General features: G+C 31.0%; 1 protein-coding gene across 1 annotated transcript in view; it reads left to right on the plus strand.

The window, feature by feature from the left end:
* The window catches only part of LOC145323411 (uncharacterized), a 69,853-nt gene that overhangs the window by 23,827 nt on the left and 30,253 nt on the right, over window positions 1-15,773 (plus strand). The window contains exons 2-3 of the mRNA XM_080165828.1: window positions 248-288; window positions 4,212-4,483. Of these exons, the coding sequence (XP_080021954.1) occupies window positions 248-288; window positions 4,212-4,483 (313 nt within the window). The remainder of the gene's footprint in view (window positions 1-247; window positions 289-4,211; window positions 4,484-15,773) is intronic.

Here is a 15,773-nt window from a genome sequence, read left to right on the forward strand (position 1 = left end):
CGTGATTATTATTACGAAGAGAAATTCGAGTCAACACATGGAGAAATGAACTCGAACTCTCACCACCGTAGCTCAGTGTGTTACCACTGAGCCACGACGCCCCATAATAATACACTACCCTTCAATTAAGACTTGTACAATAAACAGGTTGACTGTCTAGCGTTCTGGTTTGATTATAGCCACTATGCTAAAATTAATTCATCTCTTTTTACCATATTCTTATTCTAACCTTATGTATTTATTTCAGAGCTAGCTGGAATAACAGACTCTATGTCAAGCATTCATTTGGTAAGTTTTTTTAAATACAGATCTAACATAAAGATACTTTGTCCCTAACGTAAGAAAAAGAATAGAGGGGGCATGTGTTATATGTATGTAACTCTGTCCACAAGGCGGGGAAACTGTCCCGATTTTGTATTGGGTCTTTGAAATCAACTAATAGCGTTGAAAATATATACACAGCCGAGTCCCTACAAAAGAACAGGAAGACGAAAAGAGTCTACACCACTTGGGTCATGTATTTGTCTGGATTTATACTACATTTATACTTAATCTATTTGAACATGAATTTTTCTAGTTGATAGAATTTTTTAAAAATAGTACACCTTACTATATCATTGAACTGTAGTCACATAAAAAATTATTATATTGATGAAATGACAGCATCAAAGATTTGAAAAGTTATTCAGACAAGCAACACTTTAATTGTACAACTTTTAGGATGTTTTTATTTTTGTAAATTTTCGGGTCATTTTCCTCCAATTGTTTATTTTTACCTTTACATAAAAACCATAATTTAATTTCAAAGAATATAAAAGTAAAAGTGTGTAACAAGGATTTCGTTTTCTATATTTTTTGTATATATATAGACACACAATATAGATACAAGATATGTGTGAAAAAAAGGAATACATTCTCCATTAAAGCGAAGCTCAATCATCTGATTACAAAGATACATTGATAACTCTATATCAGATATTTTTAAAAGCAAAGCTTTTCTATAATTAGTGTCGGTCCGTCCGTCCGAAACGGATTGCTCTTCTCGTTAATTTAGACATGTTAGAATTGTCCTATCGATTTCAAACTTTGCAGCGTTATTCCTGTAGTATTTAGGTACGATTTAGAAAGCGTAGCAACTCTATAATCAATACCAGAATGTCCGTACGTTCATTTTAAACATGTCATTTTGAAACTTTTTTTAAAAAATTGTATGTGATATTATTATCCGATTGATCTGATTTTTGTAATGCTGATTCCTATCTCTATAATCAAGTCCTAAAAATGTAAGTATGTCCTCAAACACTATCCTGTATTTTAAGTTTTTCGACTATTATGAACTGATTAATGAGTTATGACACTCTTCAAGAGTTAATGTTCGCTTGTCCTACCATTTCAGAGCTTCGCTTTTATGGATGTTGTCATCCTTGTTTAGTATTGAAGATATTAATAAATAGAAAATTTTGTAGTTAAATTGATGTTTGCCTGATCGTCTTACAAATCCCCATTTCTTACATTAAACCAATTATGCAGAAACTTGTTCATAGCAAGGCATTTCTACTTTTTAGGCGTGTCCGTACGTCCATCACCATACTTTGACGTAATAGACCCTGTATAATGAAGGAGAAGTAGGAAAGAAAACCACAAAAGAAGGAGATGGATAATCCCTAATTTTTATGACGTCACATGGCTGATTATTTTAGACATTTGTAAAGCTAAATAATGCAGAGTCTATTACGTAAGAGTTTGGTGTTTTTAAAGTTGAAAATTAGTAAGAGAAACTCTTTGACGGATTACATGAATGAAGTTGACAGTTTGATGGACGTACAGCCACGCCTAAAAAGTAGGAAGCTTTGCTATGAACTAGCATATAGTATCAACTATAGAAATGTGTGAAATAAAACAAGTATAATGCATTACCACTTGGGAACGGTGTACATACATCTCTGCATATAAATAATACATTTTTTAAAGAAAAAAAAAAGATAATATTTTAGACTAAACTGTAGAGCATTACTATGAATAGAGAAAAAAGAAAGGTAATGAAAGAGAAAGATGTGCTAGGATAACAGTATTTTGCTCGTCATATTCCAATTAACATCTAGCAAGCAGAGTATAGTTCTAAGCGCGATTTCATTAGTTTAGTCTACGCATTGAATATAATAAAAGGCTAGTAGTTAAAAATCTGGTCAAGGACAGAAGGACAGACAGACGGACAGACAGAAGCAAGGAGAGACAGGCAGACTGACATACAAAAACAAGGACAGACGGACAGACAGGCAGGCTGACTGACAGACAGACAGATAGACAGACGGACAGACAGACGGACAGACAGAAGCAAGGAGAGACAGACAGACGGACAGACAGACGTACAGATGACGGACAGACAGACGGACAGACAGACAGACAGACGGACGGACAGAAGGTCAGACAGACGGACAGACAGATATAAACATTGATATATGTAGGTCTGATGATTTGATAATGTAATACATATGTGCGAAAGTGAATGCATTACCTCTGGGGAAAACACTAACACATAAACACTACCAAAATTGTACACATAACACACATAAAGATCACACAGACACACACAAACTCACTGACACACACACAGAACACATAAAGATCACACAGATAAAGAAACCCATACACACATACAAATATAAACATAGCCTGCTTTAAAGAGAGGGACAAGTCATCGAGAAAAAAAAAATGTATAAGCAATAACTGTAGTAAAATGCATAATTCATGAAAAAAATACAAATATAACTAAAATATGCTAACAATGTTAAAGGAAGCCTACAGGCAATACATCGCTCTAAATGTTGAAAGCCTGCCACAAGTAGGCCCAATACCCAAAATTTAAAGTCTCCAGCTTCAATAACAAAAAAGTTCTAAGCATCTTAAAAATTTAGGGAGCTGAAAATCCCATATTCCAGAAATTTTAATACCAAATACCTGCTAGAAGACAAAGAACAAATTGTGTCAAAAATAATCAATGTGACGTCATAAAAATGAGGGATTTTTTTTTTTTAGGGGTTTTCTTTCCCACTTCTCCTCTCATCTCCCTCATTTTATGACGTCATATGGATCATTCATTTTTGACACAATTTGGTCTTTGTAATGCTAGAAGAATAATGATTATTTTGGGCACAAAGTTTGACTGCCAACAACTGCTTATTTTTGTTATCAGAGTTTTTGAGTCTTTAAGGAGTTAGAGCGGTGTATCTCCTGCAGGCTTCCTTTCATTATTTTGCTACCAAGTATTTGAAAATCCAAGTTTTTGATAAATTTATTGATAATAGATTGTATTAGAAAATTAGTACTTAAATTAAACTTATGAAAATATCTTGTAAACATTATTACACATTTAATAAATCTCATATAGTCGACATAAAGAATTAAAAATGTATGTCAACAGTTATTCCTATTGTTCTAAAAATAAATGTATTAGGTATAAATGTATAACTCAGACAACTACCTGGATCCAGTGTTGGGGACCTTTTTCGTCTGCTAGCAAATTGCTTCTTGCTTTTTTTATAAGGACTTTGTTGTTTATTTATTTACGACGCTATTGGTTCATTTTGATAGATCCAATTGAAAGTCGGCACAGGGTCCACGGGGTTATTCATTAACCCCTTTCCCCTCTATTGTTTAACTCTAATGTTTGTCGTCCGTATCCGTGGCAAACTTACTTGAAAGCAATTTAGAATGCAGCAAATTGTTTTTGTGTGTCTTATTTAACTATCTTCTTTTTAATTCTTCTTCATGTTTGGTCAACAACCAGATTTTTTGCCAGATTTTTTTTTTTTGTTTGTTTGTTGTCTCTTTTGCAATCTCTTAATTGTTCTACATTAAATTGTAAGTTTTCCTGATCCATAAAACATAGTTATCTAAAATTTTCTGGAGCTATTAATTGCCCCCCCCCCCCCTCCCCGCCAAAAAAAACACTCAAATTAATGCTATAATTTTACTTTATAAATTTACTTACAACTTTGTTTAAACTTATAGATTTATATTTATACTCATTGAGTTATGACGCCCTGCAATTGTTGATTTTCGTTTGTCCTACCGTTAGAGAGCTTCACTTTTATGGATGTTGTTATCAGAATAAAAAGTGGCTCTATTAAAATTAATTAGTATTTTCCGTGAAAAAAGATTTTCAAAGGTTTTTTTTCCACAGTCCTCTGATTATATTATTTTTATTATAGGATGGTACAAAAAGTGTGAACCCCAATGATCAAAAAGTGAACACTCGTTTCGTGGCTGGTCTTGGCCTTGGCGAGGGACACCTTGGCCGCCAGGATCGCGGGGAATTCAGCGGTTTCGCAGCTGACAGCGGATTGGCCAGTCACAGGGGCGGAGGAGCGTACAGAGGATTTTCTGAGGATGAGGGAGGGGGAAGGTACAGCGGGTATGGGGGATATGAGTATACTGGCACGGAGAAGATCAGGCATAAACAATCTGAGATGAAACATAACAGGTGAGAAATTAAGGTGTTTTCTCTCCAAGTTCCTTGTTGAGCACTAACCCCCCCCCCCTTGTTAACTTTTTGATTAAAACGAAAACATTGGGTACTACTGGTTTTATTGGGTACTGGGTAGCCACGCAGTGTTAGTTCACCATAGGTTTAGGCCCCGCAGTGCAGTGGTTCAATAAGACATAGGAAAAAACTGCCCCTAAACTCTTATTTTAAAAAATTTTCTTTTAAATGGAAATCTTACAAAATATATGTGCCTATGTTTGGGATTTTTATGCCTATAATATCTACATATCATTTTTTATGATTTTATAAAAAGTATAATCGCAGTGATGCTCCAAATTACACCTAAAATTCTTCATATATCCATAATCTATTTTTTAAAACCTGGTAGATCACTTATTTCGCCGGTGGATACATTGTAACTCCCACCCCACTTTCTCGTTTTTTAACTTCCTTCTTCCTTCGAGACCTAAAGATGCAAGGCTCTCCATTAATTAAGCTAACTTAACTTAAAAATAAATTATGTAAAATCGTTCTATTCAAAAGTAGGGGATGCAATTGAATGAAGTTTTATAGTGAGCTATCTCTTTTGTTGGGTTAGAGTCACCTACCAACTCACTGCAAATCTAGTCCTTAAAAATATCCTTAAACCTGCCAACTTTAAACAAAACATTTTTCATAAAATAATGCCAATCGGTCCAGTGGTATATACAGTCAGCTACTAAAGTTTAAAGGATAAGCGTGATTTATGAATGATCCATTTGTGAATACTAGGATTTTGTTGAAATAAGGGCGTTTAAGCCGTAACGTAAATTTTGCCAACCTCCAATTTTGTGCACACACATGTAAAAAATCACTTGGCAAACTTTCGGTAGTTTCCTATCAGTTCAATTCAGCCATTATAATGATATGTTTAGGTGATATAATGGAATCTTAAGGAATAAGACATTGAATGATAAATCAATATGAACCTTAATGATTATAAACAAAATTAAAGGTTCTGTAGATAGAATTATTGGTAGAAAAGTTTAAACACTGCTAGTTTTAACCATTCAATCAAGATTCAATAACAAATGAAAGAATATATTTGGGATAGGGTGTAATTTACAGTCCAATATACTGAGAAATTCAATATTTTAAAGGGTGGCGAAATTTCACTCCTATTTTTGATATAGTTTGAACATTCTGCTTTAAAATAGCTTAAAACCTGCCCATCACAAATCCTGATTAATCTATTATGTAAATTTTTGAATGATTATTCCACCCATTTTCAAGGTCTTATATTATATTCTGGGAGAAAGAACGGATTGTAGATCATTTTACAGTCCTTTTCCTCTGTATATGATTAAAGAGGGTTATAATATGAATTATTTTGGAAGTTGAATTTCAAACAACTATTTTCTCAACTAACTGCAGATATCTATTAAAGATATAAAGACAGAATAATTTTAAACTTTAGAATCACTTGGGAACTTTTTTAATGTCTTTATTATGCTCTAAAAAGAAGAATTATGTCTATTTTGGTAGGCATTCACTAACATCGTTTTAATACAGTAAATTAGTATACAGTAATTAGATAAAACTCTTACGAAAAAGTAGTATGGTTGTTTTTTTATGTCCGTTAATATATCTGTAAAACTCATCATTCATATTTGAGTGCCATTAATAAGAGTGGCTTAATATGGATCACCTGCCAAAACTCCAGGCCAGGGTCATGTAATAATTGAGTAGCTTCCACGAGAATACACTCAGCTGTGCGCGAAGCTTACCAATCTAAGGTTGGTCAAAGGATTCCCAAAGACTTAAGATAAAATCATGGCTGCAGACAAACAAACAATAATTTCTTCATTTCAGAGAAGCGTAGTATATATATTAAGGTTTTTAGCCCAACTGTAAGACATTAAAGCTGTATAGACCCATCTGGTATTATAGTAATTTATATTACTCCCAAAAGAAACACGACCTGCTAATGACGGACTTCTAATCATAGAGTAACTTCACTACAAAAAGCGTCAAAACCCATGGTTTTTGTCATCCTTGTATTCAAAGTGTTAAAATGAAATAAAAAGTTTTCTTTATATAAATAATACGATCTGCATTGTATAAAACTATATGTTGTAGTAAATAAAAATTTTACTTTACATTTCTTATTGTTCTCTATACAATACATTGTAAAGTCATAAACCATTCTAAACCTAACCTAACCTTTAAAAACCTATAAATAGCACTGTACCGTATTGGTTAGCTAATATCGTAAAATGAGGTATGTCAAACTCTTCCTTTAGTTTTCAAACCTTGCATACAGATTCCTGTAAAGATCAGACAATAATTTTAAAAATAACACTTTTCTAAGTAATTTACCTATTATAGGTATTAAATGAAAAATTACTCATTTTTTGTACTTTTTATGGCCAATAACGTGGTCAGAATGTCTTACACTCTATCCCTATTGGCCCAATTGAGACATTGATCATCTAGATATTATATATTTATTTTAAATACAATCTTTATCCCAGGGTTTTTATTTGTGACATTGGCCTGGATACAGTTAAACAAGGATGACAACACCCATAAAAGCGAAGGTCAAACGGACATTAACAATTGAACTAAATAATCAGAATATACATGTATAAGAGTCGAAGCAAAATTGTAAATAAATTTGTTGGAAAACTGCTTGATACAGGATAATGTTTATGGACATACTTACATTTTTAGGACTATATTATAGAGTTGCTTCTTTTATAATATTTTACTTTGTTGTCCAAGAAATCAATATACCAAAAATCAGATCAATCGGATAAATTAACAAAAAAAAACTATCCGTTCCAAACGTACGGAAGGAGCGACCATAATTATAGAAAAGCTTCGCTTTTAAAAACCTGTAAAACTTTTAAAATAAAATTTGAATATTTTATCTATATATAGTTTTTAGAAAGAAAAGAAAATCTTACATACAAATACTCTGGGGTAGAAATAAGAATAACATTTATTAAAATTATTGTTTTTAATGTTTTCAATCGTTATTGCCGTTTTTGACGATAATTAACGGTTTCAATTCTTAATTTTGAGCAACATTGCTTCCTTTTGAGTTTATTTTGTATCTTTCTCTATGATTAATCATTATCACATTTTTACCTTGACATACAAAGGGACATAATGACATAACCAAGTTTCAAGACAAAGACAAAATTGTATCAAAAATTATCCAAGTGACGTCATATGGATAATTTTTAACACATTTTTTCCGTGACAGTTTCAAAGCAGCAGAGCTTCTGGAAATATTGTTTTATTGTTACACTGCACTACTTATGGATATAATTGTCCTAAGGTGGATTCTTAAAGAAAGAATTAGGCTCGTACTTATTTTTATGAAAAATCCTCCAAAATCACATTGAAAATCTACAAAACTTACACAAAATTTTACGTTAATAACCCTTTTTATGATTTTATTTCATTTTTGTAGATTTTTTATGCGATTTTGGGGGATTTTTCTCAATAATAATTTTTTCTAACCAACGAGTAGCGAGCCTAATGGTTTTTTTTTAAGAATCCACATTTGGTTCAAAAAAGTTTTATAATTGGTATCCGTGTTACTGAACCTGGTTTACATAGAGTCCTTCAGATGCAGGGATGTAACACCTAAAGATAATACTATTTTATCTACAACTTTTTTTCCAAAAATAAATTTGTAATAAAACCCATAATTTTTCCACGTTTGAGTTGGTGGAAAAGGTGGAAGATACGAGTTTTGATTAAACATACTATTGTACTGGTAAAGTCAGAAAAAGCATTACATTTTTACTTGCAGAAAAGTTAGAGGTTAGACAGTACATTTCTGCATTTGTAACATCCCCTGTCCGTGACATAAAGCAGATACATATTTTGAATATGACCGAATTCATTCTAAGCTCCCTAGGTCCTACAATAGATTTAAAAGATAAATAATGCATTAAGCAATACTCTAAATGACCCTAAAAATATAGAGATGAAAAAATACGTTTTAAGCTGGGCATACTTAAATTTATTCTTTTCTTTTATTTTTGTTATTATAAGAACATTTCTTTTAAGTGCTTTGTCAAAGTCATAATTATGGTGAATAAAAGTACATAGAAAATAATCAGGAAAGAAAGGACATTCGGCTGTTTATTATACTAGTCCCCAAAGTTTTATGATAACGATTCTTTATTTAACAGCTATTGGGACTTTTCTTAAAGTGTCCAAACGTTTAAACCACTATTTATAATCCACAGATTGGGGGTAATTTTGTGCATCATTAATTTATTGTTCATTGTCTTATCCCTTTAGATCTCTAGATGCATAAACAGGGGGGAATGGAACCCCCATTACAAAATAATTAAGGTCAAATAAACCTTTAAATATTAAAAAATAATCTATTTTGGTTAGTCTCTAAGCCAACTACACATTCATTGGATATAGGATTTCATATACAGCAACCTTACATATCCGTACATACCAGGGATCTAAAGGGATAAGACGCTGACTGATAAATCGATGTACACATAAAAAGATGCTACACAAAATACCTATTCTGTACATTGCAGTAAGTGGTTGAAACGTGTGAAAACTCAACTTAATGAGCAAAAAAATCAAATTAAAAAAAAAGTCTCCAAAGTTGTTCAGCCAATGAATAAGAAAACATTATTATAAAACTTTGGGAACTAGTGTGATAAACAGCCAAAATATCCCCTTCCTCCCTGCTTACATATCTGTACATATCTTTACAGGAACATATACAATTTGCCCAGTAACAAACTTTTAAATTTAAAGACTTAAAAAAGAATTTTTCCTCTTATTTTAAAGTAAGATAAGGGCTGAGCCCTTTAGTTTATAATATTGCGAGGGAGAGCCCTAAAACTTAAATTTGAAAAGAAAGTATCCTAAAACAAGCCTGTGACCTACATGTGAGAAGATTCCCCAAAATCGAAAACTTAATCGGTGCAGTTAGCATTTTAAATTTTGAATAATATGATTAGCATGTTCTATTAAGCTTAGCTTCAATTAAACTGTAAACTATTCCTGGTAACGAATATTTCCAAAATTCCATGAATTTTAAAGGCTACATTGTAATTGACCAATGGTAAAATTTATAATGGCCTCTCATTGATTATTTTTTTTGACGTCATAATCTGAGTCAGCCACTTTTACTAGCTTCCTACAAATAATCTGGAATAGCCATAAATCAATAATGCACAATTATCTCGCAGTGCAGAGAAATTCAGTGGAGCTTTCCCTGTGCATCATTGAATCTTAAGGTTATTCCAGATTATTTGTAGGCCTTCTTATACCGCTTAAAACGGTGTGCGGGCATGATCACGTTTAGCCGGTTGGCAGCTAGCAGCCTTTAAAAATATTCGTTACCAGGAATATTTTACCATGAACTGCAGTAGATCCCTTTGTAGATACCTTGAAGCACATTAAAGTTAAAGGTTCAAAGTAACTCTAAATACACAACAATGAGCATTAAATTTAATTTTTTTACCTCTCATCTTATGTTCTATCCATCTTTACCTTTACATATTGTTGTTTTTAGCATATTTGTAACTTTAAGTCAGTCACAAGCTTAAAAGTAGTAATATATAGTTTGCTATGTATGTAACGTTTTTTTTTTCTTTTTTGTTGTTACAAGAACTAATGTCACTGCACTTTAGTTGCATGGTAACTAATTCTCGGTAACATTTTATATCCTGTAACAATTTAACAAGAAAGGAAAATTGTTTCAAAATTTGCAGTAACAGTTTCTTCTTACATCCCCTCCTTCCTAATTTAAATCCCATGTGAGATATTCAATGTTCATGGGTAATAGAAAATTTCCATAAAATAGTTGGAAGCTATGAATTTTTGGATAGATATATATTTACTATATATGTATGCATACAATATAAGGCAGCACACCCTGTCTCATCTACAATTAAGATATTTTGACTTTAAGTGATACTAAAGAAGACTTTGGATGATGTATATACAGAATGATGATAAACATTATTAACCCTGCTTTTGATTGAAATTATTATTTCTATTGTCTTGATACTTATAAAACAACAAATATAGTTTTGAATGGAAGAATAAGATAGTTTTTGAGTCAATGAATGATAGAGCACTTTTAGGAGGGAGGAGTTGAATTCGATAACCCAATTAAGATTTAAAAAGAAATCTTTTTTTTGGAGGGGGGGGGGATTTTCTTGGGACGATTTCTCTTGGGAGGGTGGTAGTACCCTCCCCCAAAATAGTTATAAACACTGAACCCGGTATTAGTGTCTTAGAAATTATCTTAGTGACGTAACTAAAAACGAGGGATTAGAGGGGAGGTGGGAAAGGTAACCCCTAAAAAAGAGATGGATAATAGAGGTGATTGATAATTGATAATTGATAAAGAAAATGTAGGAAATAATTTATACTCTCTGTACTTTCTACCATAGATTAATAAATTTGTATATTTTAGACAAGGATGACAACATCCATAAAAACGAAGCACAAAAATCAGAAGGTAGAACAAACGCACAATAGCTAGAGTGTCAGAACTTAATAAGCAGAATATTAATTTTGAAGTCTAAATGAAATTGCACATAAATTTGTTTCAAAATTGCGTAAATATAGCATTCAGTAAAAGGACATACTTCCGTGCAAAATTTGAAATCAATAGTATAATTATAATATGTCTAATAAATGTTGTCAAAAAAAGGTTGAAAAAAGTCCGCATATTTGATTAAATTTTTCTTAAAATCCGCATATTATGTTGATAAAAACTATAATATATTATCACTAGCAGTAACATCACTAGAAGCTTTTAGGGGGGTAAGGGGGAAAGTTCATTCTTCCAATTTTCAATTTAAGTTTTAAAACAAAGAAGTAAAATTGCGGAGATGGTACTTTTTTTCTAAGTGTTATTTTTTTTTGAGAGTGGAGAGCCCTCTTCCTAAATAGTTATAAACTTCTCTATACCTATGATAAGCTTCACTGTAAAGAAGAACCCTTTAGGTTCAGCGGTTAACAAGATCCGTTGCTACAGTCAAAAAAAGCTTAGCTTACTAATTTATATAATAGGATATAATAAAGTAACAGGATGTCTGTTTGTCTGTCTCTTTGTTTGTTTGTTTGTCTTTTTCTTTTAAAATCTAGAAAAATAAATTGGTTTATTAAATTGGACTCTCTCCTCCTCAAGTGCCCCAAGAGGCCTCTAAGGCGTAGCCGCTAGTAATAGGATACAGTAACAAAATGCTAATCCTTATATCAAAGTAAAAGAATGTTTGTGTGTGTGTGTCTATTTATATGGAAGGATCTTCCTAACTAATATGCTTCTCCTTTGCAGGGACATAGGTCATAGGTCATGGGAAGGTTTATAACTATTTTAGGATAGGGTACCTGCACCCTCACGCGCTTAGAAAAAAAACCACCAACATTTTCAAAATTTTTTTCTTTTAAAACTAAATTGTCCTTTTAAGTATATCTGTCAGACAGACAGACAATAAATATATGGAGCAGATCTGTATAAATATAAGGTATCTTGACTAAAACTTACAGCTGGCTATCTAAAAAAGCAGTCGTGAAAATAACATTTCTCCAACAATAAGGTTTTTTAAGCATGACCGACAGTCAGACAGACAAAATAATGTATAGAGTAGATGCAGGGGGGGGGGGAAGGGGTGATTACTTGAGGGCACCCTCAAATTTTGGAAGTCGTTAAGTAGATGCACATATATCTTGGGTATAGTCCCTTTCATGACAATGCCTCTTAAGGGACGTTTCTTGGTATTTTCACAGTAGATTTTATCCTATTTCTAGCCACTGCGGGGGGGGGGGGCTCTATCCATGCGGGGCCATTTTCCTAACCCTGCAGGGCAATCACCTAACCTAACCTAAAATAATCCATCAAAAGCTACTGTAAAAAAATACATTAAAACACCCCTTAAAAGACATTTTCACTAAAAATTTCAGTTGTCTTTCTTCAATATCAGCCAAAAAAACACACAAAGCATGTTTTAAATGGACGTACTGACTTTCTGTTAACAATGATAGAGTTGCTTTCTAAATTATACCTAACTGTCATAGGAATCATCATAAAGAGTTTGAAATTGATAGGATAATTCTAACATGTCTTGTTTAATAATCTAAAATCAATTAATAATTTTATCTAATTTCAATTTCAATTTATCTATGAAATAAATGTAAAGCTGTACAGGTTAAGGCTACTATCTGACTCAATACATTTCTTTTTCTCCTCTTTTTAGCAACCGAATGAAAGTAATTCTTTTCAATTCCAGATAATTATAAGAATTGGTAACATTTGCTTAGATATTTATTTTATAAAAACATAGCAAAAAAAAATAATAACCGTATTATAATACAGGTATTAAATATTTATATACAAACAATAAAATTGAATATGAATAAAAATTAAGGATAGATCAATCAAATAATAATTATGTACAGTGTCAAAGGACTAAACAATCTTGTGAGAGGTAATATAACTTATGCATTTTAAAAAGATATTTGTTAAATAGACTGATTATTTAAAGACATATTTGTTAAATATGTTGCTCTACTGGATATCATTACCCTTGTTAGAATGTACCATTCATAAAGAAGGTTATTTTTTAATGGCAAAACTGTTTAAGCTAGCTTTTTTAACAATTACGTTCAAATTCCGTTAAATTTATTGATATAAATAATCTAATAATTGATTGTTTTGTTTTTATTCGTAATTGTCTTTTTTATATATACATTATTATGCTTAATTAAAAATTTCTGATAAACATCTCATTATATTTAAAGAAAAATTAGCTGTCTCTAAATTTAATATAGAAATAAAATTATTATGGAAAATCAATTGATTTTTCATGGTAACAGGTATAAGTTAGAAAATACAGACGAATTTATAGATGTAATCTTGAAAAGATAGCTTTAATTTAAAATGATAAATATGCGTTATTTTTACCAAAAACTAGACAAAACCCTTTTTTGTTGTTGTTGATAGCAATATCTTATTTCTTTACTCTCGTTTATATATAGTTTTAACCTAATATCTTTTGATTTAATTGTTATTGGTTTGAAATTTTGACTAAAAAGCTGGCTTAAAAAATAGCTCATATGTGATAAAATATATAGCATTTTGCGCTAACTTATAAGGGGTTTATACAATAAGTATAATTATAAAAGCAAATATTTGAAAATTATTTAAAATCATTCAATGTTTAATGTAAGATTAAGCCAATTATTAATCACGAAATTACATATAGGTTTTTTATTATTTTGCTAAATAATCTATAAAATATTTACACATTGTAAGTCAACTCTTGAGTTATGTAAGAAGTACAATATCAGCTGATAGATCTTATTTCAATTTTGAAAGATAATTTTATAAAAAAAAATAAAAAAAAGTTGATTTTGTTTTTTAAAAGTGAGCAAAAATAATGTAGAATTTTTAGAAATATTTTTAATATTTTTTAAAAGCACAAAAAATCTTGATTTCAGGCCTTTATTAACAATTCTTAAAAATCCTAGTAGTATCGACACATCCTATTTTTTTTACGTCACTAAGATAATTTCTAAGACACTAATACCGGGTTCATAAACACTCCCTATGAAAAGCTACCCTGTAAAAGAGTTAGCGAGATCATTTGGAACATACAAATATCCTGTTACTTTGTTATAAGTATTTCAGCAGGTTAACGTCATATAAAAATGTCTTGATTTAATTCAAGGGTACATAGCATGACCCGCCTTCTGCCCAGAAAGGAAAGAACTGGGTCACCCTCATTACAAAATTTATAGATCATTTTTCAGATATTAAACATATTATAAATTTTGAAATTTTAAAAGCCAAATAATTGAGTAAATTTGGTAGGTCAAGCAACTGTGTTTTAAGATCTATGAAATGGTTTAGCTAAAAGATCTAAAAGATCTTAAGTTTTTTATGGCTCTTAATGAAGGTTCTAGCTCGTATTTTGTAGTTTGGAGAAGGGTGAAGTTAATAAAAATGTTTCATACTATTACAAAATTAAAGGAGCATTTATTCAAAGCCACTAGAAGCTAAAGCTTCAACTACTTGTGTATAAAAATTTCTTTGTTTTATGGACATGTTTTAATATTCTTTATGTCTGAATATAGTTTTATTTACAATGGATGTTTTCCAATCAAACCCATGTATTTTGCATTTTTAAAAAAACTTTTAAACCTCTGTTTATGACTGATGGAGGATAGCTTCCTTAAAAGTTCAAAACCATTCCTAGGTATAAAATGAAGTAATTATTTTTTGATTGAAATTATAGTTTATTATTTTATAGATATGTCATAAGACTAAATTATCAAATCTTGAATAAGCATACACATTTCATATATCTAGATATATTATCCAACTAAATTTTCGTGGGCATAGCTTAAATTAAACTTGGTGTGCATTGAATTTCGCACATTTTTGGCATTTTGTTGTTTTATAACAACAAAATGACATAGCAAATAAGTGTATAGTTACTAAGGAGAGTTAAAATGATGTACATACCCATTGCATTGAAGATAAAAAAAATACTCGCTAGCAGATTAAAATTATATAAAATTTGACCCAAAGTTTTTACTTGTAAAGCTTTGGGTACATGTATAATTAACAGTCCATTGTATCATAACTCTATGTCTAACACATGATTGCCGAAAAATTGTATACTTTTTTACTTGAGCGGAATCGAATGCACACCCTTAAACTTTGGTCTTTGGTTTGAATGTTACAAATACTTGAGTCAAAGTTTAACACAGAAAGTCATAAATCTAGGAGAACTTCCTTTTTAACTTTATTTAGAAATATATGTAAAGTGTAAGACTAGAAATAATTTAACTGTCTAATTAAAGTTTAGATTCTTAATACTTTTGGAAGCAGCCTATAGTGCCTAATAAAAATAACGTCATACAATACAAATGACCAATTATAGACCAGTATACATTTTACCATTGGTCAATTAAAATGTATACTGGCCTATCATTGGTCATTTGTATTGTATGACGTCATTTTTTATAAGCACAATAAGATGCTTCGCAAAACATATCAATATTCAAACTTCTTCAAGTTTTTTCCATCTTACACTTTGATATCTAATACCATTAAGAAATTAAGAACCATTATAATATAATCTGTAATGATTAATTGAAGAGAGCACTTGATTGTAGGACCTTTATCTTAAGATTTACAAATGTACATGATTTTTTATCATTGCCAGAAGTTAGTACCATTTTTAACATCTTTGTTATGACGCAGGGTAAATAATCCTTTCCTAATATATGCATT

Source organism: Acartia tonsa, chromosome 6 (assembly GCF_053477335.1).
Source record: "Acartia tonsa isolate MP-2025a chromosome 6, ASM5347733v1, whole genome shotgun sequence".
Classification (NCBI taxonomy): Eukaryota; Metazoa; Arthropoda; class Copepoda; order Calanoida; family Acartiidae; genus Acartia; species Acartia tonsa.